The sequence below is a fragment of the Styela clava genome, chromosome 3 (genome assembly GCF_964204865.1).
Source record: "Styela clava chromosome 3, kaStyClav1.hap1.2, whole genome shotgun sequence".
Lineage (NCBI taxonomy): Eukaryota > Metazoa > Chordata > Ascidiacea > Stolidobranchia > Styelidae > Styela > Styela clava.
This window is the reverse complement of record NC_135252.1, coordinates 7,149,950-7,176,863: the sequence shown is the minus strand read 5'-3', so window position 1 is coordinate 7,176,863 and position 26,914 is coordinate 7,149,950. Positions and strand designations below refer to the sequence as shown.

The 26,914-nt window shown below is 34.4% G+C and overlaps 2 protein-coding genes across 5 annotated transcripts in view; both read right to left on the bottom strand.

Moving 5' to 3' along the window:
* Positions 1 to 63: 63 nt before the first annotated feature.
* Positions 64 to 5,911, bottom strand: LOC120343107 (kelch-like protein 40). Its single transcript, XM_039412217.2, has 11 exons — positions 5,759 to 5,911; positions 5,021 to 5,193; positions 4,581 to 4,779; positions 3,905 to 4,129; positions 3,345 to 3,488; positions 2,325 to 2,781; positions 2,089 to 2,241; positions 1,049 to 1,215; positions 803 to 970; positions 487 to 608; positions 64 to 285 (listed from the first exon to the last, which is right to left on the bottom strand). Exons 2-11 carry the CDS (start codon positions 5,182 to 5,184, stop codon positions 111 to 113), a joined length of 1,974 nt encoding a protein of 657 aa, XP_039268151.2. The 5' UTR covers positions 5,185 to 5,193; positions 5,759 to 5,911; the 3' UTR covers positions 64 to 110.
* Positions 5,912 to 10,796: 4,885 nt separating this feature from the next.
* The window catches only part of LOC120343429 (signal transducer and activator of transcription 5B-like), a 37,206-nt gene continuing 21,088 nt past the window's right edge, over positions 10,797 to 26,914 (bottom strand). For 3 of the 4 annotated variants that reach the window (XM_078110802.1, XM_078110804.1, XM_078110803.1), the window contains 11 exons: positions 26,530 to 26,623; positions 25,835 to 25,957; positions 24,641 to 24,733; positions 23,241 to 23,382; positions 21,719 to 21,872; positions 21,009 to 21,142; positions 19,616 to 19,792; positions 18,489 to 18,552; positions 18,260 to 18,379; positions 17,628 to 17,666; positions 10,797 to 15,727 (listed from right to left, as the gene is read on the bottom strand). In XM_078110802.1, the coding sequence (XP_077966928.1) occupies positions 15,589 to 15,727; positions 17,628 to 17,666; positions 18,260 to 18,379; positions 18,489 to 18,552; positions 19,616 to 19,792; positions 21,009 to 21,142; positions 21,719 to 21,872; positions 23,241 to 23,382; positions 24,641 to 24,733; positions 25,835 to 25,957; positions 26,530 to 26,623 (1,279 nt within the window). In that variant the 3' untranslated portion in view covers positions 10,797 to 15,588. The remainder of the gene's footprint in view (positions 15,728 to 17,627; positions 17,667 to 18,259; positions 18,380 to 18,488; positions 18,553 to 19,615; positions 19,793 to 21,008; positions 21,143 to 21,718; positions 21,873 to 23,240; positions 23,383 to 24,640; positions 24,734 to 25,834; positions 25,958 to 26,529; positions 26,624 to 26,914) is intronic. The other variant, XM_039412596.2, reaches the window with a different exon arrangement.

The following is a 26,914-nucleotide window of genomic DNA, read 5'->3' as shown; positions in this document are numbered from 1 at the left end:
CATTTTTGACTTTTCCGAAACCTTTTTCAAAATACCCAGCTCTTTAAAATCTAATAGGCCACGTTTCCATCCATTTTTGGTATTTATTGATTATATTTTTAAATATTTCATTACGCAGTTCTAGCGCGAGGTAACTTCGTTACATTCAATGACACTTTGACACATGCGAGAGATCCTCCAACAGTTCCCCTGACTCTCCTGGTTTTTCTTATCCATTGATTTGATTCATCTTCCAAAGCAAAAATATCATGCATTTCTCTTGATTCGTATCTACCACCATCAGTTCTGAACTTGTGGAAAAATAAGTAAATTAATCGTGCAACGTGGCATAAAGATATTTGTCAAATTTTTAGATTCGTCGCGTCATGGTTGTATTTTCCATTCGTTATAAGTACCTAGAGCCTAATATAGTGAGAGAGGTTTTTAATTCAGGTTTATATATACCGCAATTAAAGACCCTATATTATAGATGAAATCACAAATTACCTTTCTGTAACGTAGCCCCCAACTGCGTGCAGCTCTTCCTTGAAATATGTTACGAATTGAGCACATCGATTTCCGGGGAAACTTTCGCCGAATTTCCATCTTCGCTCCAACAAATTGAATACCTAAAAAAGTAAACGATCAAATTCAACGTATATATATGTACTGAAGCACTTATAAGGTATGTATAGCGACACCTAGGCCTGGGTCGTGTCGGCCGTTGATTGATCGATTAGTTTTTGCTTTATATTGGCATTCACATTAGCGATCTATATTGTCTTTAAGAATTTAACAAATATGCTAAAAATATAAATAATACCTCGACACTGTTTAGTACACCTTCCTCACTCGAACCACCTACGACAATAAATTCCTCTGTTTCTCGATTCACTGTAACTCCATGTAAAAACCTTGGAACCGTTATCGATTCAATCTCTGTCCATTGGTGAGTGATGCAATCAAGATAATGGACATTGGAAAGTAAAACCTGAATTTTGAGAGCAGTTAAAAAAAATCGAGTTTCATACTTTAAAGACTCCTTATACACAGAAGAATTGAGTGTTACCTTAGCGGTAGTTTTCCCACCAATGGTGTATATTTTATCGTGTATTGAAGCTGAACCGTGGCCATAAACTGCAATTGGCATTGGGTTAACTTCTTCCCATTCATTTTCAATTCTACTGTATTTGTGGACTGTTGATACGACTTCGCCCTGGGCGAGAGCTTTGCCTCCTGGAAATGTTAATTTACAACGAAAAAAAATAATTAATATTCACTATGGTGCATGGTTTTATATTGCGTATGTGTAATTTCCTAAAACAATGAAATAGCCATTCTCTAAGTTTAAAACATATGCCATTTTAATTGTGGGAATACAACATCTCACTGCGTGACATATGAAAACCTAATTCCCAAACGGGTTATCGATATTTTCAATATTGTTAACAAGATGACAGATGTCAGTAGATAGCTGTTGACATGGGACTTGATATAATTCAGGTCAACGTTTCCAGGAAATAGCTAAAAACAGAAGGGAATTTTGCAATACGGAAGTTTTTGAGAAAAAAAAATTTATCGTAGAAATTTTACTGGCAAGAGAAAATAATACCTTCTTTGTATGGATGTGATTCCATGGCTAATTTAGTGGAATGATCAGAAAGATGAGCCGATGAAAGTTATATTCGTCAATTGTAAATATTTTGCAAGCCTTAAGATATTCTTACACTGATCACATTTATATTCTACTTTGGATGCGGTCGAACGGGTAAAAAACAGTCACATAATAAGAAGCAAATGAGCGCCAACAATATATCACGAGAAGACATTCCAACCGTTTGCACAAATGTCAGCGAGTATAATAACCTGACTTTCATTGAAGTCAATAATACCGATATATATATATTACAATGCGACCAGTGGTGGGATTCAAATTTTTTGTCAGCCGGTTCCATCACAAAAGTCATATTTTTCGGCCGGTTCTGTTACATGTTTTCTTTTAGTAATGCTAACCGGTTCGCTGATCTCATAAAATTCCGTGAGACGATTCTATAGAACCGGTGCGAACCGACTGAATCCCACTACTGAATGCAACCCTTATAGGCTTACCTAATACGTAAAAGTGCCCACACCCGTCACCGTATGCTGCCATACATCGCGGAATTGGCATCGACGTACACGCTGTCCAGCTGAGAGCATCTTGTTCAAGCGTGTGAACCCTCGTTCGTACGTCTGGCGGCATCGTCTTTTCTACTTCGAGACCTAAAATATAATTTTAAACATATTTTATCCACCTCAATTTGATACATACCAGTGTACCTCATTACACGGAAAAATCCACGTACCACCTAACAAAAAGGTTGTTCCATCCGTTGCCACATAAGCCTCAGGGTTTTTCATGAGTGGAAGATTTGGTGACCAACCAATCGCTGAACGTTCTTCTCGATTGCTGTTGATATCAGTATGGTTATTGTCCATACATCCGTAATATTCCGCCGAACAGTCTGGATTCATAACAAACGTTTTCCTGCCATTTGTAAATAACAAATATTCTTTTGTGTTCATTCCAGCCCTGGGTCTTAAATTTAAAGGTATCCTGACTGTGTTTTCTAGTCCCTCAATCGAAATAGTATACGAAGGAAAACGGCTTTCTACATCCGAGTTCTCCGACACATCCGATGATGTTTGATCATAAAACTCTTCTGTGTTCTTCTTATTTTGAAGGTTTTTTGCTTTTGTAATGTAGGTTTTTGCGGCTTCGACTTGAGAACGGAGATGTGGATATTCCAAGATGATTTCTTCCTAAAATATGACCAGATGAAGCAAAATTAAATGCAATATATATATGGTAGATTCGTTGCTTTTATTTACTCATCATAATGTAATATCTGGTATGTACTGAGTTTATTCAGCAAACTGCATATTGATAGGGTATCCATGAGGTCTTAAATTTTTTTAAATTGCAAAGGGAATTCATCGATACCATAATTGTTTTGGCCCTCACAGTTGTAATAAATGAATTAAAAATATTTAAACAATTACTGATTTTAAAAACAACAATATAGATTAATATATGTGAAGAACTGACTTCATAACAAAATTGAAATTGTAAAAGGACTTTATGGACATCCTATATATGTAAATTATCGAAGTATAAACGACTGTTTTTTCCAATGCCGTGCACATTATACTATGGTGATTTTTTCATAATCTTCAAAAACAGTTCGGGGCATGATTTTAATATTGAAATAAATTCTCTACACTTTCTACCATCAAATTTTGATATGTTAATGTACTATTCATATTAGGAATATATTTCATGAGAGAACCGGATAGTTAGCGCTGGCTTTAGATGACATACTTACTTGCAACACGCAGCTGTCTAAATAATCTTCATCAAGCAGTGCAAATCTAACGTGTGAAAAAATTTCTGCAACATGACAACACCTTGAGATATTTCCCGCTAACCATCGGATTGCAGCTTCGTAAACATACTCCTCTTTTGTAATCTATTAACACGGAATTGAAAAACAGCTACTCATGTATCATGTAAATCAAAATGGCGGACACCGGAACCTAGTATGTATACCAGTTTAGGGTTAGGCCATAATTTCAGGTATAAATCCTACGTGAGTCATTTGGCTAGTCCCCGAACTCGTAATAGAAATAAAATAGGGAAAATTAGAATAAAATTGTGTCCTAACCCTAACCTGGTACACATACTACGTTCCGGCGTTCGCCATCTTTGTTCACACACTACGGGAGCGCCAAAAAACAACATGATAGAAAATATAGAAATGGACGATCCGACAAGATTAGGATATTTAAACAATGGAAAAGATCTGTGAATTGCAATTTCCAAGGCGTGTCGTTAGTTATGTATAGTCTTTAATTCAAATGAAAGATTGCATGAAATTCAGCTTACCCAAACATCGTCGGATGAAATGACATCAATAAATTCATCTTTGCTAAGACTTAGAAACTCCTCCATATTGGAAACGTCTTTGAATCTTCTCGCAATAAACCGAAATGCTTCATCTTCTAATTTTGTTGAATACATAGATCGGGCGAATTGATAAACTGACACACAATTCGTGATATCAAGTCTTCTTATCATATATTCTCTGCATTTGCCATACAATCCCGTTATCTGAAAAATATCGCACCATGTTTTACGATTTTTGAGCAGATCTACAGAGTAAACTCAGTTCGAATGCAAATGGGTCACACCACCGAACTGTAACCTTATTACATCCGTGAATGACCAATAAATTCTCCATACAATTCTATGGTCGCATCATTTAGCAAATTTACCTTATTTCAATCAGAAAACATCTATTTGCAAATAGATTATTATAGAAACAATATTTTTCTAAAAATCTTTATTATTATGATTTTGAAGGCGTTTGTATACAACAAACCAAGGATACTGGAAAATACGTCGATTTTACCATCCAATGATTGTATTTTGAGTTCTATATGACGACATAATACTTGAAACGGCTTTTATATTGCTGTATAATAAACCTGAGTGATCTTGCAGTCTCAGTTATATGTTTATGCTTTTAATTACTTATTTTTATAATCATTTTTCAAATTACCTGAAGAAGGCTACATGTTGTCATTAATCCTTGGACGTTTTTATCGCTGATCGATACTTGCGAAGTATAAATGTAATCCAGAACTAGTTGAAGTGAACGTCTATCAACATCCATGATTTCAATTTCCTTTTTATTTTGTTCAGCCATTCCATGGGAAAACATAGCCCTGAAATAGGGCGAACTTGCGGCAAGAACGAACCTGGTGGCGGATGAAAATTTAAAACAAAAATTTAAAAAACTTCTTAACAGTATAATCAAAGTTTAATACGTGTATATAATCGCAGAAACGTCTACGTATATATATACATGACGTGATGCAAAATTCGCTTCGTTTTCAAACTAAAGTCAAGATCGGACAAATATGGGCCGTCTGTAATATATAAGTTGTAGCCTATATATATAATCACAAAAAAATAAATAAAGCGGCAAATAGGGATTACTTGTGACACGGCTGCAATTTTACTCCATCCACGATAAGTACTACATCAACCAGTATATCGTTTGCTCTCAGCTCTTGTGCTCCTTTCATCAGAAGCCATTCTTGACCGATGCTCTCACATTGTTCAATGTGACTTGTTTGTGTTGATTTACTATACTTTGCCATGTTCAAATTCTAATTAACCAACAAAATAAAAAATATTAAACTCATGAAGGGTTCTATTACTAGAAACAAACCGTGCGTATCCGAGGCATGGTCAATGGTTTGATTGTTGATTCGCTTGTGCTATGCGACTCTTAATTGAGTACTTAGTTACTTGCATGCCATTTTGACATAATATTTAGCTATAACTGCTATATTAAGTAAATATATGTAAGTAAAATAATTCAATAATTCACGTAGTGGGATGGATATCTTCATTGGCTACGTCAGACTCGGCTTGGAAATGACAAAAGTGAGTTTTTTTTATCAAAGGATGCATTCGTTGTCATTAATTAACTAACATCGGTACTTTTCATTTGCTGAACTGAATAAGTTTCCATCCGGAATATTTTTTTCACAAAAATCCTGATTTAGCTTATTTAGGTCAATACCATTCATATAATGCTTTAATCAAATCCACTACAAGTGACACCGTAATTTATTTTTGTTCCTCACGTGTACTAAAGATTGCTACTTATTGTTCTATAACTATATATTACCATATTATTTCTCCCAGCTTGCTACAGTAACGACCTACCTCAAAGTTTCATAATTATACAGAGGCCCATGCCACCAATGCAATTCTTGACGTTGATTGAAATCACCGTATTAATTCCATTGCAGCTGTCGCTTTTTAACGCTCTCTATACGAGTGTTACCAGATATTGAAAAAGGCTAGCCATGAATTAAGGATGGTCGGCTGTGAAAACGAAAATCTGATCGAGGGTGTCTGGTAGCGTTTATAACATGGCCTAAGATTAACTATAGAAATGCATAAAATGTTATATTTTTGTATATCGTATAATTGGAATTTCTGGCAACCCTCTTTTGGGCTTACTTTTTCCCCTTCCGTTTTGTTTCTGCTTTTAAGGCTGCGTGTGTTTTTTCGCTCTGTTCGAGTTGTGTATTAAAGTTTACTGTTACTATATTTTTTGGTGCTTTGCTGTTGCTGGTTGGGGAGGTCGAAAGATTATTTTCAACAGGTTATGGGCCCAGCACGCTTCCGCTGCGCTGAAAGACTGAAAAGTAACCAGTGACTTTTGCTGCTGATTCCGGTATTGTTGTCGGTCGTTGACTGGTTCTAATCGGGTTCAATGGAGGACAAATGGTCTATTGATAGATTGGATGGGTCAAATTGGACAACATGGAAATTTCAGGTGCGTCATGTTTTGCTTGCAAAGGAGCTGTGGAGATATGTTGATGGCTCGGTTACGCTTACTGAAGACGCTGGTGAAGCAGCAGTGCTCGAATTCAACAAAAAGTCGCAAAAGGCATTGTCAACAATTGTTTTGTCTATCGATCCGTCACAGTTATACCTGGTAACTTCTTTTGATAAACCTAAGGCGGCTTGGGATGCATTGCGTAATCATTTTGAACGGGATACGTTGGCAAACAAGCTATTTTTAAAGAAGCAGTATTTTCGTGCGGAGATGGAAAAGGGAATGCGGATGGATGATCACTTGAAGCGGATGAAAGAAATTACAGATAGGCTGGCAGCTATTGGGGCGCCTATCAGTGAAGAAGATCAAGTTGTAACATTGCTTGGAAGTCTTCCACAGAGCTATTCAACTCTGGTAACTGCTCTGGAATCGCGTGTAGATGGAATTAGCCTAGGATTTGTTCAACAGGCGCTTTTACACGAAGAGCAAAAGATGAATGGTCGCTCTGGAAATGGGAAGAATAGCAATCAAGACGAGTCAGCTTTGGTCGGTTTCGACAAGAAACGTACGTGCTATGGATGTGGGCGAAAGGGGCATATTCGGCGAAATTGCCCCCGTAAAATGAAGAAAAAGTATGTGCCCACTGGATACCATAAAGCGGAAACTATGACTCCCATGCCTGAACCAGAATCCAGTGAAGATGATGATTCAGCAATGATCGGTTCATCTAACAGTGCCCATGGATCGGAGTGGCTGGTGGATTCTGGGGCGTCGCGTCACATGACTAAAGAAAATGAATTTCTGGTAAACTATAGAAAATTCAGTGTTCCGGAAAAAGTGGAACTTGGAGATGGCAGAACAGTGGAAGCACTTGGTGTGGGAAATGTTCACCTTGTGATGCTGTTTCACGGAAAAAAGTCGAAGCGAAGTACTTTATATGACGTTCTGTATGTTCCGAAACTGGCGTGTAATCTGTTTTCAGTACATTCAGCAGCAAGCAAAGGAAATATCTTGAAATTTGATCGGTCGACTTGCTGGATCTACGGTGAAAATGGAATTGTACGTGGAATGGGAACATTGAATGGAAAATTGTATCAGTTAAATTGTCGACCAAACCTGGAACATAAGGGAATGCTGGTTGACGGAAAGAAATCTGTTCTGGATTTATGGCATCAAAGATTGGGTCATCTTGGTGGTCAGCAATTAAAGGAAGCTGTACGGAAAAGCCATGTTTTGAATGTGAAAATTCCAGATGATGCAAAACTGTCATTTTGTGAAGCTTGTGTAGAGGGAAAAATTCAACGAAAGCCGCTTAGGGCGGTTGGTGAAATTCGGTCTACACGGAAACTTCAACTTATACACAGTGACGTTTGTGGGCCAATGGAAGTCGAGTCAATTGGCGGACGAAGGTATTTTGTCACTTTTATTGATGATTACTCACGGTTTTGTGCGGTTTATTTCATGGAGCACAAATATGAGGTATTTGACAAGTTCAAAGAATTTGAAACCCTGATGACAAATAATGCTGGTGTTAAAATTGGAACTTTGAGAACTGATAATGGTGGTGAATACGTCTCAAAGAATTTTGAAGCATATTTGCGGAAAGGGGGCATAAAACATGAACTGTCAGTTGCTCACACACCGGCTCAGAATGGTGTGGCGGAGAGAATGAATAGAACGTTGATGGAGTCGGCAAGATCAATGATATGCTATGCCGGAATGAACAAGGGAATATGGGCTGAAGCTGTCTACGCAGCAGCATATATCAGAAATCGGGTGCCGACATCTGCCATCAAGGGAAACAGATCGCCTTACGAACTTTGGTATGGAAGAAAGCCGAATGTAAGTCATTTTCGTGTTTTTGGATGTGCGGCTTATGCTCATGTACCAGATTGTAGGCGGAAAAAGCTGGATAAAAAAGCTGAAAAATTGAGATTCGTTGGCTACGATTTGCGGTCAAAAGGTTACAGACTACTGGTGGAAGGAACTGGAAAGGTTTTTATTCGGAGAGATGTTGTATTCAATGAAAGTGATTTTGGTCAAGGAAAATTTGATACAACTGTAAAACGTTCCGATACAAAAGCTGAAAAATCTGCACCAAGGGAAATAGAAGTAGATATTGATGCAGTGGGAGTCAACGAATCAAATGAAGAAATGCCTCGGAGATCTAGTCGACAAGTGAATCCACCAATTAGGTTTGGCTATGATGAATATGTAGATGTTGCCTTGCACGATAAATCATATTATGTTGCGTATCATGCTAGTCAAATTGCAGAGCCGAAAACTCTGGAAGATGCGTTGAATTCTGAGTGTGCAAGACAATGGAAAACTGCAGCGGAAAATGAGTACAAATCCTTGATGGAAAATGAAACTTGGGATCTTGTAAAATTACCAGCCGGTAGAAAACCTATTGGGTGTCGTTGGCTATTCAAAACGAAGTATACTAGTGATGGCAAAATTGAAAGATTCAAGGCTCGGCTGGTCGCTAAGGGATATACTCAGAGGTATGGCATTGACTATGATGAAATCTGGAAATGATCTAATGGGATATTCAGATGCAGATTGGGCTGGTGATCAAGATGATAGACATTCTACAAGTGGAAACCTCTTCATGCTTGCCGGTGGTGCCATTAGTTGGCTCAGCAAGAAACAACCCATTGTTGCTCTATCAACTGCAGAGGCAGAATATGTTGCATTGAGTTCTGCCACACAAGAAGTTATTTGGCTGAGGAAATTGCTTGCTGAACTTGGAATGGTACAGAATTATCCCACAATTATTAGGGAAGACAACTAGGGGGCAATTGCTATTGCAAAGAATCCTGTTTCGCATGGTAGAACTAAACATATTGATATACGTTATCATTTTATTAGGGAGGCAATTGACAATGGGGTTCTTGAACTTGAATATTGTCCTACTGAAAATATGCTTGCTGATATATTCACTAAGAGTCTTCCTAGGGATCGTTTTGAGAGATTACGTAATTGTATGGGCATTAAAAATGTTTAGCCTAATTCGGAGAAATTTCAATTAAGTGGGAGTGTTATATTTTTGTATATCGTATAATTGGAATTTCTGGCAACCCTCTTTTGGGCTTACTTTTTCCCCTTCCGTTTTGTTTCTGCTTTTAAGGCTGCGTGTGTTTTTTCGCTCTGTTCGAGTTGTGTATTAAAGTTTACTGTTACTATATTTTTTGGTGCTTTGCTGTTGCTGGTTGGGGAGGTCGAAAGATTATTTTCAACATAAAACAGGTATTGAATTTTAATATTTGAGTAGGATATATAGATTTATTATTAATTACGATCATGTGTAATAGCCATAATCCGATTTTGCTCGTGCGCTTAAGCCAAATTGCATCCAATCAACGTTGAAAGCAATCACAATCAAAACATTTCTGCTACACATCCGTAACGTTATTTTATATGGATTTATTATTTAATATTATGATAGATGTAGCGAGGTCATATTAAGGCTTTAATTTGTTTATTATGCAGGTTGAGGTGGGCAATTGTTTTGGCTTGCAGGTCACAGAAATGAGCGGATGGCATTATCTTGGGTTTTAAATTCGCTATAAAATTAAAATCCACAGTCACCAGTCGAAGAAATTAACGTAGTTTTATTCAATTTAAAATGCAAGCAAATTCAATTTAAACAGTTTCCCACCAAATTCTTCGCATATGATAAGTATCTGAAAGATAGGGGCCAATAGAAGCCAATCAATGGCTACGCTGTTCGAGACTAGCGCTTTTTTCACTACTATATATATACACGAAAAAAACGGGACAGCGCGGATTGGACAAACCTTGATTTGATTCAGAGGCTTATTAATATTAAACCCATATGAATATTAGTAATATTCAACTCCTCATTTGCAGTTACAAATCGCGCGTTCGATACGCCAAAAAAAAACCCACCTTTTTCGTGAACCCATAGCTTACTGTTAATCGAATCGACAACTATAACTTTAATTCGTTCAATACACGGAAACGCTGGGTTGGAATTAAGGCTGTGGAGTCGGATTTGTGAATTCCCGGAGCTGGACTATCAAAGGAGATAAAAGGTCATAATTATTAACACAATGACAAAAAAAATCGAGTTTACTTATAGCGTTCTTGTAAGGCTTGCCAATGGAATTTTTGTTAATAAAATTTGATTTTCTTGGGACTCCGGAGATGTTGTCGGCGTAAACATTTTAACCAGTTGTCAGGCCAATGTTTTCCAATCCGAAGCCGGAGTATAAACGCAATGTTTCCCAGATCTCACAACCTTGTTGGAGATATCGAAGGTAAACGCGGACAATTTTGTCATTGGTGCCGTCACCTGACTCTGATAGATTCAGTGTCGTATAAAATATCGTTGGAAATCGTATGCAGTAAGACCTGTCTTTTACAAAACTCAGTAAAATAAAATCGAAGCAATTGACAAATTATGATTTTCATTGGAAGTTGAAATGATAGTGAGAAAGGTATTGTATGCAACAAGTTTTACGATTTTTACAACAGATGCAAATGACTACATCTTTAATTACTGTACAACAATCCACACACAAAATTTATCTTAGATCAAGCTTAATCATACACCAAATGATGTTTGATTAAAATAAACTAAAGATAAATTTTGTATGAAACAATATCAATGGCGGCAATGTAAAAAAAAATGAGTAAAAGTATTAAAAACGACAAAAAGTTGGTAGTGGTAATGCACAAGTCCAAAAATATTTAACAAAAACGATACATTTCGATCAGTAAAAAGTAAATGATAATATCATGGTTCAGCATAGTCAATGGACGTCCAGGAAATTTTTTTTTATTAGCGAAAATGAGAAGATTTGAAAAAGATGATTTTGGGAATATTGAAAATTGAGTCAACATATTTTCCACGCATTTGCTCCAGACATGGCTACGCAAAAGCAGCCATTTCTAGAATGAGTGAGTGAAAACCAATTTGCTTTCTTTTATTTTAGATTATAAATATATATCCAAGAGATCCCTGTTGTCCTTATAGAACAGAAAAAAAATGATAATTCATCACATTCATGACACATTTCATTGGCGAAAAATAGATAAACACAAAAAGGGTTTTAATGAGGTTATGTGAACGGTAATGGCAGATGACTTGAACGTACCATCTCCTGATTGTATTATTTGAAAAAAAAAAAAGATTATTTTTAAGTTTAAAGTGTATTATTCAGTTAAGGAGTACCAGCTAGCATTAAAATGATGCTTAAATTTAATGGAACTACAGTAAATGGCATCATATTCTATAAGAAATATATTACTAAAGTATTGATAGCATAAGTCAAGGACCAGAGCAATGACGACAGGGCACAATGGCTTAAAATTCATAGGACGAATCACAAAGGCCTGCCATCTGGTTATTAATTCAAATTGGGCATGGGAAAAATTACTACGGTAATTCAATTTGTTCTGCTGTGTGGCCCGGGCATGCTGCCTGGATTTGTAAAAATATACAGGTATGCAAATGTGTTTACCCCTTTTATTATGGCAATGTTCGTATAGTACAGGGGTTCCCAAACCAGGGGCCGCGACCCCAAATTGGGTGGAGTGATAAATAAGTGGGGTCGCTGAGGTATGGTAGAAGATGGATGTACAAAACATCTAAGATTTGACAAACCATGTTCAATTTAGCAGTTTGTACCATGGCTTACTGTAAAACAGGCCCATAAGCATCGCTCGATGCTCATGCTATAGAAAATGTAGGTGCTTATTGTGACATCACTGTTTGGTTTTAGCTTATTTCACTTAATACCACCACATGATCAAACTTCAAAAGTCCAGTGAAAGAAGCTCTAAAGTTTCACGTTGGCACTTGTCTTTGGGGTCGTCCTGAAAAAATCTTGGGAACCCCTGGTATAGTACATGGGAATAGGGCACAACTTTTTCATGTCTTTCCTAGTGTGAAAGTGTCCTGATCACGCTACTCTGCTACACAAGTTTAGAAAAGTATTTGTGAAAATAGAAAGTAATCCGTGATTGATGATTAGTAAAAATAATCAACATTTTAAACATGGAAGAATTAATGCGTTTTTTTCCTAGAAGGCACTATAGATGAATATTGATGGAATAAACACATTCCTATACAACTCCCAGATATTTAAAAAATGTTTAATATTTTGTTAATTAGACAGGTATTACTCATCATAAATAGTCCGATTCCATTTTGAATGTTGTTGTAAAACTTCTGTACACTAATATGCCATCCACAAGAATTGACAAATATAAAATAAAATAAGAGAGAAAATGCCTTTTCAAACTTACGAACAACGATGGCAGAATTATGTTTATATTACTGATAATTATTGCACTTTGATTTGGATAATTTCATGAGCTTTTCTGCAATTCTGCATTAATGTCAGACATTGTAAATTGATTTCATTTGTGCAGATCACAGAGGCCTCACACATTGGATTATAAATTCTTTTTTTCTCTCTTCAGCCACCAGTGAAGAAGAAGTCACTATTTCAGTGGTTGATTTTTGATTTTTGAAATAATATCCTAAAATGAGTTTGTGGAAGACTATGCATTTTGGACAATTTCACACATTCTGGAAGTTCCAAAAAATAGTTAAAAAAAAAAACGAAAAAAGCAATTAATTAGCACAATGGTACCATGGGGGTGCTTACATGAAATTTGCATACATTATTTTCAGCCATTTATTTGCTTTGCTACATGTATGCTCTTTGCATAATTATTATGATTACAATAATATAGTAATAGCAAGACAAAATTCAAAATGCTAAGGGTACGAATACTTTTTCTTTCTACCCAACAAATTTTATTTTATTGCACCACCACAAATAATCCCCAAAAAATTTCCTCCAAAAATGTTCTAGCGTAATGAAATTATTGCTACGATAATAATGCTACATAGAACCAAAACATACGTGAATATATTTTCAAGGTTACTTTGAAAGGTATGCTTGAATTTGGAACATAACCACCAATTTGAAACAAAAATTGCATTATATTTTAGATCATAAATATAAAAAAAGGTGGTAAAAAATATGGACTACCTCCATTAACCTTATTGACGTTAGTTTAATTAAAGACTCAAAAAACTTTTTTAAACTTATGGCACATAAATTTACTTTCTGTGATATAAACCAAGATGCATTTAAAAGAAAATTTGACTTTGTTAAGAATAAATAAATAATGACGAGGAAGTTTTATGTTTCGTGCACATTTAATTATAAGCTTGTTTTGTGCGAATAAACGACCAAAACTTCTCGAGATAGTATTTTTTATTAAATGGACTGATGTTTTGTCACGCAATCAGAATTGTTTAGCAAATCATTATTTTGCGAAGTTTGGAAACAGCTGCCTTAAATAATGTTTCATTATGAACATTTCTTAAAATTAATATACCAAATATAAACATAGACATATATAGGGCACTGAAAAAGTTAATTGTTTCGGATGATCATATTATAAGCAGTATACTAACTCAAAAGCGCTTATCTGAAGTTTTAGTACACCCTGTAAAAAGAATGTCTATATTTTTGTATATTAAGTAGTGTGCCCTTCCAGGTAGGTAGATGAATACATATTTATATTTCATCCATTACTGAATTATAAGAATAAACTAAGGCAAAAATTCATAAAATACAATAGAAAAATTTTCACGGTGTTTGAGATTGGCTTGTGGATACGTTTAGTTATCGAGAAATCAAATTAATATTAATAATAGTACACATCAGAAAAATTCTCATCAGAACATATTAGATGTATATTTGGGCCTAACTTGGCTGTGTATTATTTAACAAAGACGACCATGAAAAAAATCTATGCTAACGAAACTGTCATGGATGGTGATAATAATTCAAGGCACAAGTTATAATAAAAATAGAAAAAAAAAAAAATTAAACAATAATTGCAAAATAATGGAAGTTCAATCTTTGAGAATACATATTTAAAGTCGCATTGCTGATGATAACATTCAGGTACAAACAAAAGCATGTGGTTGAGAAGATGTAATTCACAGAAAGAGCAAAAAAATCTTCAGTAAATGGTATTAGGCTTAAGTCAACATGGTATAAATACAATTGTAATAGCTGCAATTAGCGCATTAGGACATGGCATTCAGTCAGTTAAGGCTTGAGAATCCATCCATCTCGATTTCATATTTGTATATGACTATTTAAACGCCTTTGGCTCTGAACACGGCTCTGCAAATGCACCCACTATAGTGTAAAAGGGCCTAAATCTTTACGGTTCGGCATTGCTCACCCAATTTATTACACCCTGGGTCAGGTGATGTGCATGGAATTCGAACCCGAGATTTTAACACACGAAGCTATCACAGTTGTATATAACATTATAGCTACTAGGCCATTCACGGTGGCCGCAAATTTATAGCAATGGGATGCAGTTACAAAGAAATTATGCAATATCTCAGTACAATACAGTTTCAGTTGAGACAACATACATGATTAACATTCAAATATTCAAAATTTTTTTTATTCATTGCAGCCTTCAATCAAGATCCTTTTGTGATATGTAGAGTGCTCCATAATTTTTGTGTATGAAATCCACACAGAAACGACACTTTTATACTTGTATTATTTAAACTTACTGGATTTTAGCTTAGTTGCTATATGATAAAGATGAGGTTTTTTCACATATAGGGTGTTAGTGATGTAAAATTTCATCCAGAGTTCAGAGTTTTATGTGATGCTCTTGGCATTGAAAGAATTTAAAGACATCATATTCTTGTGATCCAATCCCGACAACAGCAGTATAGAGATGTCCAAAAAATTTGGTTCCAATTCAGTTGCAAAGTAAGTAGAAATTAAACGTAATTCAATTAGAAATTCAAGAATTAAAATTACTGTATTTCCCTGAATTTGCCATTATGCAAAAATTAACAAATATCATAATATTTTGGTAAAATATAGATTTTCAAATGCCAAACTTCTCAAACCTACGAAGCATTCACTTTCTGTAACGCAGGTCGCAAGCCATTGAAGAGAAAACTTGATTTCCTAAAAATATATTATGATAAAGACAATGGGATATGCGAACATGTTTTCACGCTCATAAATATCAATTTTTTAGGATAGATATTTAGTGCGTTACGACGCACAGTTTAGTATTACCGATTTGGAGCAAAGACAATCAATTGCGGAGCAAGATTTTAGAACAACGTACTATTTGGACATGGACATCCCTATCTGCAAGCACTCGAAAACATTCACATATGGCGACTTAATAGTTCGTTAACGTCAATATTGCATGAAGAATCAAAGTGATCTCCTAAACTTTCGTCATATTCCATTCCAGAGCCGACTTCATTCGGTGCAAAGTTGCTGTTGCTTCCAGCTTCAGATTGCCTGAAAAATAATAGCTAATGTTATTATGGAATGAAATTGTTTATTTCTAAACAGTGATAATAAACTATTGGTGAAGGTATACTAAGGTATCATCATGTTACTTCTATAATGTTGAACTGGCTCTGACATGGGTTAATGATGGTACTGATGTTTTTAAAAAATTTAAAGTACAAAGTTTACAGTGCATAATTTTAAACAACAAAACGACAGAGCATTTGACTATAATTTTAAGAGGTGTTAAATGCTAACATCAAAATTGAATACAAAACAAACAAAAAAATATTTCTGGATTATTCAAGGCATTGTAAGAAAAACTAATACAGAAGAAGCCATGAAGAAATTACAAGATCATCATAGTACTACTGAATGCCAGTGTCAGGGAAACGCGAGTTGCCATTTCTCAAAGATTCAGAATTACTCAAGACTCATTTAATAAATAGAAATACCGTGGACTAACTGTTAGGGAGACTTAACTTAGTGATTGACTCGTATTCGGACTGGCCTCATGGCTCGTTTTGGGGATTTCTACATATACCTTTGTATAGCGCATTTGAACATCCGAATCTTAGAGTACTCGACTACACTAGCACTTTCATTGAAGCATAAAGTTGGAGCAAAATTCGAAAAATCCCTATTAGAATACAGAATATTGTTGCATGTTTCAGTAGTCTTGCCATAGAATTTCACAAATTTATATCTGTAATGTTCTCAACCGGCCTATGGTCAATATTGAACCACTCAAAATAGCTGTTTTGATTTTTGCTGTCAAATGCAGAAAGACAGGAGCAGTAGTTGAGTACACTACTACTCCACTCAAACAGAATAGTGTTCTTTTGAATAAACTGAATATTATAACAACTAAATTATCATTTATGCAAAATAAAGCTGATTTATATTATGATGTTAAATGAGAATAAAAAAAATAAATCAAATGCAAAAAAACAAAACTTGTGCTAACAACTTTTCAGATATGGGCGGAGTGAATAAAAGGAACCCTTACAATTCTAGATTTGCTTTGATCAACTTCTGTGAATCAATAGCAAAACAGAAAAACATTGTCACTATGTTTTATTTGCAGCTGAAATAAATTGATCTTGATTTCATTACACGATATCTTGTGTACAGTTTTATCATTGTCATGCATGATCATGAATGATACGTAATCATTCATACATCATTATTATTCATAGAATGAACAAACAAAAATGACGAAACTAAAATGTAAAGAATAAAGAAATTATGAGCGAAGATGGGGTTGGCTATGGGAAATAGCACTAGAACAGTGGTCGGCAAAAGTTTTCTAAGTGAGGCCCAACTGGTAAAAAAAGAAAAGGTTTCATAAGGCCCAACAATTTGGTTGTAAATTTTAAATTTAACCACATAATAAACTAGTTAAAGGACATTTAATTTGTTTAGCTTGAAATAAATGTATAATAGTTAAATTTATGAACAAAACTATTTGGCAAAAAAATTTATTTAAAATTTATATAAAATTTATAAGTTGAATTTCTAGAACTTTTTTTGTGTATCACTGCCATAATTGAAATTTATTGGAGGCCCACTAGAAAATGATTGATGGTCCATGATTGGGCCACGGCTTACAGTTTGCTGGACACCAAACTAGAATAATGTTCAAAAATTAAATCTCTTGATATAAACAAATTAAACTCAAAGTTGAACAAAAAGTTTAATATATATAATGACTGGTAAAAAACGTTTTTAGAATTTCAGGAATTTGCTTTATACTGAAATATTCCGAATTACTCTTGAAACAAGGATTCTAAAATTCGAATGTTTTATTACTTTGGACATCACTGTTAAATAGCTACCCAAATACAAATCTAACATATTTGGAAGGTTTGTTTCGAAGCGAAAATTGCTGTGAAGAATGCAAGCTCACCCGTCATAATATAGGCAGCTTGGCACAGGCGGTGATCCACTGTATTTGATAGGAAGATAGAATGCAGCAGTAGCCAGGCAGCGAAACATGCAAATGCGTTTCATGCAAAACAGAAAATGGCAAAAAAGACCTGATGTTAGTGCGGGCAAATGATTGTTAATATTGGAACAAATGGTTTAATAAAGAAAAAAAATAAATATGACTGCTATGACAAGTGATGTTTTACTCAGGAGTATGTGTACCAGATTAGGGCCAGGACATAATATCTCATGCTAACCAAGTACCAATATGATTAGTATTTATTAATATTATTCAAATCTACTTCTAGACATTGAAGATGCAGAGTTTCCAACAGAAAAACAGCACAATGAGAAACAATGAAATCTGATAAAAAGGATGTAAGACACAATTGGCTGTTAACCAGAAGAGAGGCTGTGGCAATTTGATTGCCATATGATTTTGCCATCTTACCAGCTTTCCTATTTCCCAAATTAAATATAAAAATTCTATTCCAACTCAGATAAAATTCAAAAAACATCCCTATTTGTAGATGCACATCTTCAATAATGTTATACTTACGCACTGCAACATTCACATCAAGTGTCAAACATAAAATGAATAAAACTACTTACACATCAAACGGTATAGGATGAGCATTTGAAGGCGGAGGTGAATTATGCATAAGTTGGGCATCGTAGTTACTTTGTGGTGTACTTGGGGCACTCGTGTCACTGAAGAGGCTCATTTGAGATCTGAGTAGACAAAGAGAGGTATTTATTATTTTGTTATCTGGAAGAACTACTGTATATAATTTGTGTTATATTAGCATAAATAGCATAACAATATATCTTCACAACTCACATGGGAGGTTGGCTTGGAATATGTTGCATAAGTTCTGTTCTGACATATCCATCTGGTTGTTCCGCTAAAATATAAAAAAAAATGACAAAATAAATCACAATATCTCAAATGAAATGGAATTCAGATTGCATAAATTAAAGGGCGCTCCCGTAGTATGTGAACCAAGATGGCGATAACTGAACATAGTATGTGTACCAGGTTAGGGTGAGGCCATAATTTTATTCCATTTTTCCTTATTTTAGTTCTCTTACAAGTTCAGGACTAGCCAAGTGACTCTCGAAGTATTTGTACCTGAAATTATGGCCTAACCCCAATCTGGTTCACCATCTTGGTTCACATACTACGTGAGTACCAGGTAAAGATATTTGTTCGAGTCCTGTTCATTTCTTTGTTTAAACCGAGGCAGGAAGCCGGTTGCCCATAACCTACTATTCCAAATAAAATAGTTGGATTACTGTATTTTACAGACCATTATGTTTATTCCAAATCCTATTTTTTACTTTTAAATAGATCGTGCGCCTTATAATCCGGTGCGCCTAATGTATGGATCAGGTAGAGCTTTATGCTTTATCGTCTACACTCAAACCAGTACCAGTACTTCTGTTTTGTATACAAATCTGAGTCTTAAACTTCTTAAAAACCGTAGTATATTAGTGCGCCACATAACCTAGTATGCCTTATGGTCCATAAAATACAATAATTAAAATACCATATGATATATTAAAATATAAATTCAAAATTGAGTTATGTCAGCAAAGAACATATAGAATTCTAAATACATTCAATGTGTCTGGATTTGTTTGTAAATACTATAAAGTTAAGATAACAGTGGTTTGATTGGTTGTTTATTTTTTACAACTGCCTGAAATTAAATGAAGGATTTTTTGGTAATTTTATGAGGCTTTATTTGGTTAATTTGATTATTTGATGATTTTTCAAATAAAATTATTCTAAAACATTTCTAAAAATGAAGAATTTAAAATACGAAAAATAATCAAACACAAATCGATTTGAATATTTATTTCATTCTACATCATAAAAGGAAACATCTCTTCAAAATTCTTTGTGTTAGGTGGCCTTGTTCAGAGTGATCGTTTAAAATCATCTCACAAAGTAATAAAACTCACAAGAACTTCCTCCCGTTTTGCAATAATATTGTCCAAAAACTTCATCTTTCATTTTTGTTGTGTCATCTGCTTTGCATAAATACATGAGTTGCCCGAGATCATTGATACGATCAGCCAACGATCTGATGCCATAGTCTCTCAATGTTTGTGGCTGTAGGTTCCATACTTTTGGTACACCTGCAGAAATGATTAAAAAATGGAAGACACTAGGCATATATATACGGTATTTGAGAGAATTGAATTCCAGTAGATCTCACTAACTATTTGAGTTGGCTCTGCCAATTTCATTTAACATGAAAAACAAATTTCCCACAAAGGTTTTTATCTGGGATTAAAAATTAAAAAAAAAAATTACGATTGCCAATCTGCTAGACCAGGGCGACTCAAATGGCGGACCCGGACCTTTCGGGTATTCGATTCGGGCCGCGTCTGATTTTTTATTTTGGATCATTAGCCCCACTTTGGAAGTTTCCTTTCATAAAACCACTTTTATAGATTTAAATATATATGAAAAGAACTTAAACGCCATAATAAACAATCTTGATTAGTAATAATCATTTGTCGGTCGAGGAAGTGCGTGTCTAAGGATGCCGAAATATAATTTCTGGAAACACAGAATCCAAATATTTTTGAAGTTTTGTATGCGGATCTTCTATAAAAATAGTTGAGTAGCCCTGTGCTAGACTATGAATCATTTTCAATGAATCGGTAATTTCAAATTCCACAAAAGTAAAAAAAACAGTGATGGAAAGGTTGTATTTACCACTGTACCACTGGTTCGATTAGTGATATATACAGATTTTTTGTTATGAATATGGAACATATGAGGTAAACCAGGCATTTCCAATTGTCATATCTTCAAGGACCCTCAAATTGTAAAACAATTTAATTAAGTGCTGATATATTGACGATCCTTTAATAATTTTACGCATCATAATTTTCAAAATTTGAGAACAGGTATTAGACATGCACATGGGTAAGTCATGCTCCACATAAAATAGAGGAATGGAGATAAACTCAATCATAGGGTGAACAAAAAAAACAGAACCCATGAGTAACTTATTCAACACTTAAACTTCTGTTTGTGTATAATTGTACCCAAAAGTTTCAGTAATCTGGGACGCGTTGCACAAAAGTTATTTTCGAAACAACTTGGGTTCTGTTTTTTGTGTCATCCTGTACCATCCAAGTGCCCCTAGAAATCTTCAGAGGCTTGCGGCCCCCAGTTTGAGAACTCCTAATCTGAACACAGTCGGGGTTATAGATTGGCAACACTAATTTCCACTAAAAGAAAATAAAAATGAAATTTTTATCATAATAATTTCGTTTATAACTCTACTCTGAATGAATGAGAGCCATAAACAAATATTTTATGAAACTTTTGTATAGCTACCGTTCTCATCTGCCACCCAAGCAATGGTGAGTCCACCAATTTCAGAATCAGAATAGCGCAGCAGGAAAGTACGATTTGGCATAGAAAGAAGTTTTTCTTGAGATTCAGCTTTACCAATGAAACCAATGATGGCTCTGAAAATATAAATCAAAAAATTTGTTGGTGGCAAATTGTGATTTGAAAAATTTTCAGCTGTTGTTGAGATAAGAAAATTGTTTCTTAATAATAGGCAAACCACGATCTCTAGTTGGCACTCATTCATTTTATTTCGTTATTTAGATTTTATATATTTTTTATCATCAATACAATATTCGAATAATTGATTAATAGCCTAAGCCATAGGTTCTCAAAGTGCTCCATACAGAGCCCCAGGGCTCTGTAATGGAAATCTAGAGCCTCCCAAGGTATTCGTTTACTTGTTAAAATATTGGATATTTTTTTTAATACAAAACAGCAACACATCCAAGTCATGAACATTAATCAGTAAGTAACAATGCGTTTTTTATTTTTATAAATCTATTGTGGGGCTCCATAAATGATAGTCTACCTCCTAAGAGGCTCCATAACCAGCAGTTGGTACATGATCCATCCTGTGGTGCAAGGAGTCCTATTCATTCACTCCTGTCACTCACACAGAGAAATCTAGTCACAATAGGATGCAACAATGGCAGCAAAAAAAAGTAAAAAAAATCCAGCGATGTAATCCTCACCCATCATTCCAATGTACTTGAAGGTGTTTACTTTTAGTTAACTCCATGACACCGTTATACCATTGCCAGAAAGTGAAGTTACGTTTTGGTAATGGTTCTCTGTTGAATTGAGCCCATGAAATGAGTTTCTCTGAGTTTGGCATCACTGTTTGTTCTGATAATAAAAGAATATGTGTGGCAGGAGACAGATAAAAAAATGAGTAGTAGGGTAGTCATTTTGTATCCATTTCAATTATAATCATCTAGATCTGTGATTTCCAAAGTATGTGTCATGGAAATCAATCCACCTCCTAAAATGTATTTATTATCTACCCACCAAGAGAGCCACAAATGAAACGGTATTAAATATTAAAATTACAGTAGTAGTGTGACATAGTACAAAAGCTGATATCAAAATTTGGCTGCGTTATGATTGTTTATGTCTACGAAGAATTCATATTTATAAATATATAGGTAGTTTCCATAAGTTTTCCATAACTCAATGCCAATATATCAAATTTTCTATCCAAAACTTCTAATCCAACTATTTATTCAACTTGTAGACATGGCATTTGCGGTTGACACTACTGCTAAAAATAAACCGGTATGTCCATTTGATTGATTATCTTGAATTTGGACTCAAAGTTCTCGAATTGATCTAATCTATTATTTACAGAAAAAACAGAGTGGACTGCGTCAAGGAGGTGCAATTCGACCTTGTTTATTCTTTTTTCCAATAACTTCATGATTTATAATTCGCAACATCACACAATAATGGCAATATACAGAAATTTTGTGACAATGTTATTTATGACATGTCATAACTGCCACAAGTGTAAACAATGACCTGCTATGTGAAGGATCCGTTATTCGAGAACAAAACAAATAATTTGAAAGCTAGTGTACATAAGGCCTGAAGGAAGTGATAAGTAATTATGGTCATCAATCGAATGGATTACAGTAAAAGTGTTGTCCTGATAGTACATGAGACAATTCCTGTATTTGACGAATCATAAGGCACACTGTCAATAAATTGCATAGATCGAGTTTTTATCCCTACATAAGGCGCAACTAGTTTATTTTGTAAGACAGCGGTTTGTTTGGTTTCTGATTTCATAGTAGAATTAAAAAATATCGTTCACCACATACTGTATAAGTACTGTAGTTCAATTAATAAGCCAATAATAAGCAGTTTTGTTATTTTATCTCCACATTTAAAAAAATTCTTTACAAAACAAAAAACTACTCTATTTTTTACCAGTAATTAAAATTATTTTAATCCGGCCATTTTTGATGGTTGCTAAGCAACTGGTATGCTTAGGTAGAACTTCGATAACAAAACACCAATAACCCAGCATGCCCACAACCCCACGTGGGCTGTCTGAAATTAGGGTGGTGAAATGGTAAGATTACAACCATTAAATGAATTAACTTTTAACTTATATCAGTGACTACTTGACTGTAGCTTTATTTGGAGCAGAGGTGCGAAAAAAACTACAATAAAATTTCAGAATTGTTAAAAAAAAGATGGAATAGTACTCACTGAAAACTTTGTAGGCGAGATATTGTTTAGCCTGCATAGTGAGACCACGTGGACTGCGAGTTTCGTGTTTCCATTTGTGATCGAGAGATTCAATAAGTTTACACCAGGGTACTTTGTCCGGTACTTGAAATGGAATTCGACCCTATTAATGTGAATTAGATCAACAGTAAGAAAGAAGCTTTAACACTAGTATCAGTTGGTATTAGCATAAGAGAGTTTCCCCAATCAATGAAGTCCAAAATTTTATTTTTAGTACCTTATCTCAAATTTGCTCATATTACAAACACCGTACATTTTTAAAGTATGGAACTTGGATCATCACAATACTAAGATGAGAAATATCATACCATAGAATTTTGTTGAGCAAATGATGGGTTTCTCCAACAATGGAATAAATATTCAGTTATTTCTTTAAGGTGCATGGACTTTCCACATTGGAAGTGTTCCTACACCACAATATCCAACTAAACATTTTCGAATTGGCACCCCAAAAAATCTACTTTATGTTTCCGGGTCTAATTCATTGCAAAAATAAAATACCAGTGTATTATTTGTTTAATCTCAAAAGCAATACCAAATTGCGCAATATCACTTATTTATCAGAAATCTCGGAAATTTCTAGATTTAAGATTCGAACTCAAAATTATTTCACACTCTTATTATTTTACATAACATTCAGACTATTTCTGGAATGTAAATATAGCAGCAAAATAATAATTATTCAATTCTCCTCACGTTCAGGTAAAATTATGTCATAAAACGCCTACTGATTAGGTAATTAACAAATTAAATGTGGTAATTATAATTAGATTAGGACAAATTATCTCAACAAACAAAATTAAATTCAGGCATGCAACACCTCACTACTAGATTATGTCATTTTATTCTATTTATAAATTAAATAAAGGTTCATTTACATGATACCATACATGGCACATGCTTAAATAATACCTCCCAATTTTGAGCCAACCTAAAATTAACTCTAAATAGTTTTTATCACAGTTAAAAATTATTATCAATTATGCATGGACCGAAGTTACTGAAACATAATTTATGCCTCATTTATTAATGGCTGATTATGATGTAAAACAGGATAATTTGATTAGAAAAAACTAAGATGCCAACTTGAGTTTATCTGACAGGAAATTACACTAGAAGTTCTAACCACAACTTGTGGTAAATTAGGTAAAAAAATTATAGACGTGTGCAATTAGATTTGATTAGGCACACAGCGACTGGTGGTACCTCCTTTGCAAAAGCGTTATCCCACAGAATCGTGCCTTTTGCATTGCATTCTTGACTGACGTTAACGATTACTACTATTGGTAGGGAGATGGCCAACGGCTGCAGAAAAAAATTCATAATGTTAAATTGTTAAAATAAATGATAATAGGAGTCACCTGTTCTGCGAATGCATTGTCCCATAAAATACTGGCCGCTGCATTTGCTTCTTGATTTCCATGTACAATTACAACGACAGGTAAAGATAATGTCTATGGTATACATAGAAAATAGAATAATATATTAAAAAAATGAGATTATTTTATGATGAAACCAATAATATTCTGCAAATTTTAAATTCAAAAGTTAATAACACAGTTGGGTGTTATTTAGCGTTCGAACGAATCCAACTGGAAGAAGTGAGCAAACTAACCCTATTAATGGTGTCTTTTTATGAGAATTTGATCCTAACAAGATCACGGTGACGGAGTATAACAAGGTATCACTGAGCAAGGTTATGGGCAAACCACGAAATACCAAAAGTTACTGACAACATACAGAATCATGACGTCTGACGAAACTTGTAAGTCAAAATGATCTTCTACATAACTAAAGTTTTTCAAAAACATTTTGAAAAGAAATATTTGTCTACTATTATGTGGTTACTTAATTGTGTCTGCTGTATCGTATGCGTTATGAATAACGTTTTAATCTTCTACCTAAAAATCCTAATGGCTACTAGATTTCTGTTACGATGTAATGGTAACCCCGATGTAATGGATACCAATATCTTGAGAGGTCGCATAGCTGACTCCCATTATCACTCAACAGACTTCATATCTATTGAATGTATCGTTGTAAAACAAAAATCTTGCGATAACTTGGAAAAAACTTGAGTTTCAAATCGAGTTATGATGACAACATTTACGATATTCATAATATTTTTACAACACTCCGAACAGAGAGGCTTTCTTAAATATCAATGGTAAAGACCACAGATCATTGTTCAATACACTTCGATAACATACTATTTCGAACTGGGAAGATGAGATCTATGACTGTAAATTTTTTTTGAAAAATTTGAACAAAATATGATCACACACACACCTATGCAGGAGTAAAGAAAACCCATGTCTTGACAAAGTTACGAAATACCACTGAAATACTAATAGCGGTGGCCTAATGGGTAAAGTATTAGAACTAATTATAATGGTATCACAGGTTAAAATCCCATGCTCTATGGTAGCTGCTGAAGCACCATTGACTTGCACAGAGCCATGTTCAGAATGAAAGGAATATAAACACGCCAAATGAAAATGGCTATATAGCTTCAGCAATATAGAATACGACTTGTAATTCCGAAATCAACTCACTCGAACTTGAAATACGAGTTCATTCCCTCCGACACTAAATTGCGATTGAAATAGAACTGTAAATTTCTCTTCGGTTACCGATTCAGCTCCTCGTTTATCTGATCTTTTGATCCTTCTTAAGGACTGTCAAACAAATAATTTTAGAAGATGAAGTAAATCGAAGATGGACGGTAAAGTAGCAAAGAGTATAAACAAAGTCATACTATTATAAGCAGTAACTAAAAATAGAATGAAGAAAGCCTTATAATTTAGAAGAAGATAAGTTTCGCTTTGGCTGAAAGCAGAATTCTACTCGTATTCAAAATTCTGACATCATGACAAATCAATAAAATGGTCCCTTTTTGACGTCATTTGCTGCAGTAATCGCTGGCACAATGGCTGGCCCCTTTCTCGCAATTAAGGATGAAATGTTGCATAGATGTTTAATCAACTTGCTCATTTATTGACAGTGTGCCTTATGGTCCGTAAAATATGGTAATTCTCTCAATTTCAAATTTCTCTTACAATTACATTTCTGAATGCCAAATGGAATAATATGAAAAATAAAATCAGTGACCTCCAATTCCACCACTGAAGTAATTCACATTGGTACCTGCAAGGGTCTAGCTAAAAACCAAGTTTCATATAAGGTCCACTCGGTTTCAAAAACAAAATTGAATATTGTATATATTATCTGGTCTTAATAAATTTCTTACCATATTTCTGAAATTAACACTGAGGATTCCTGTTTGTGGATGATATTCCATAACACTTTCACGATTCAATATATCGCCGCTCATTTCTGCTAAACTGAAATTAAAATAGTTTAAAACATGAGGACTTTAATATGAAAAATTATTAATTAATTATGATGAAATTACCAGTTATTTTTTTGATATTGTTTGCTTTGTGAAATTTTCTTTGATCAGACTAATTACGCAAACAAAAGTCTAAACCAGAAAGAAGTCAAGTAATCATCTACCATAATATTTTTGAATATGAAATATTGAAAATTTACACAAATCAACATAAATATAAAGAATACACTATAATGAACATTGCTCTTATTAAATTTCAATTTCCAAACTGTTAAACGCCAAG

What these genes read in the sequence shown, in the direction of transcription:
- LOC120343107 (XM_039412217.2), bottom strand. Translation starts at nt 5,184, where the DNA reads ATGGCAAAGTATAGTAAATCAACACAAACAAGTCACATTGAACAATGT. An exon ending in AACAACCTTTTTGTTAGGTG is followed by an intron (nt 2,242 to 2,324) that starts GTACGTGGATTT and finishes ATTATATTTTAG; the next exon opens with GTCTCGAAGTAGAAAAGACG. An exon ending in TGGGCACTTTTACGTATTAG is followed by an intron (nt 1,216 to 2,088) that starts GTAAGCCTATAA and finishes TAACATTTCCAG; the next exon opens with GAGGCAAAGCTCTCGCCCAG.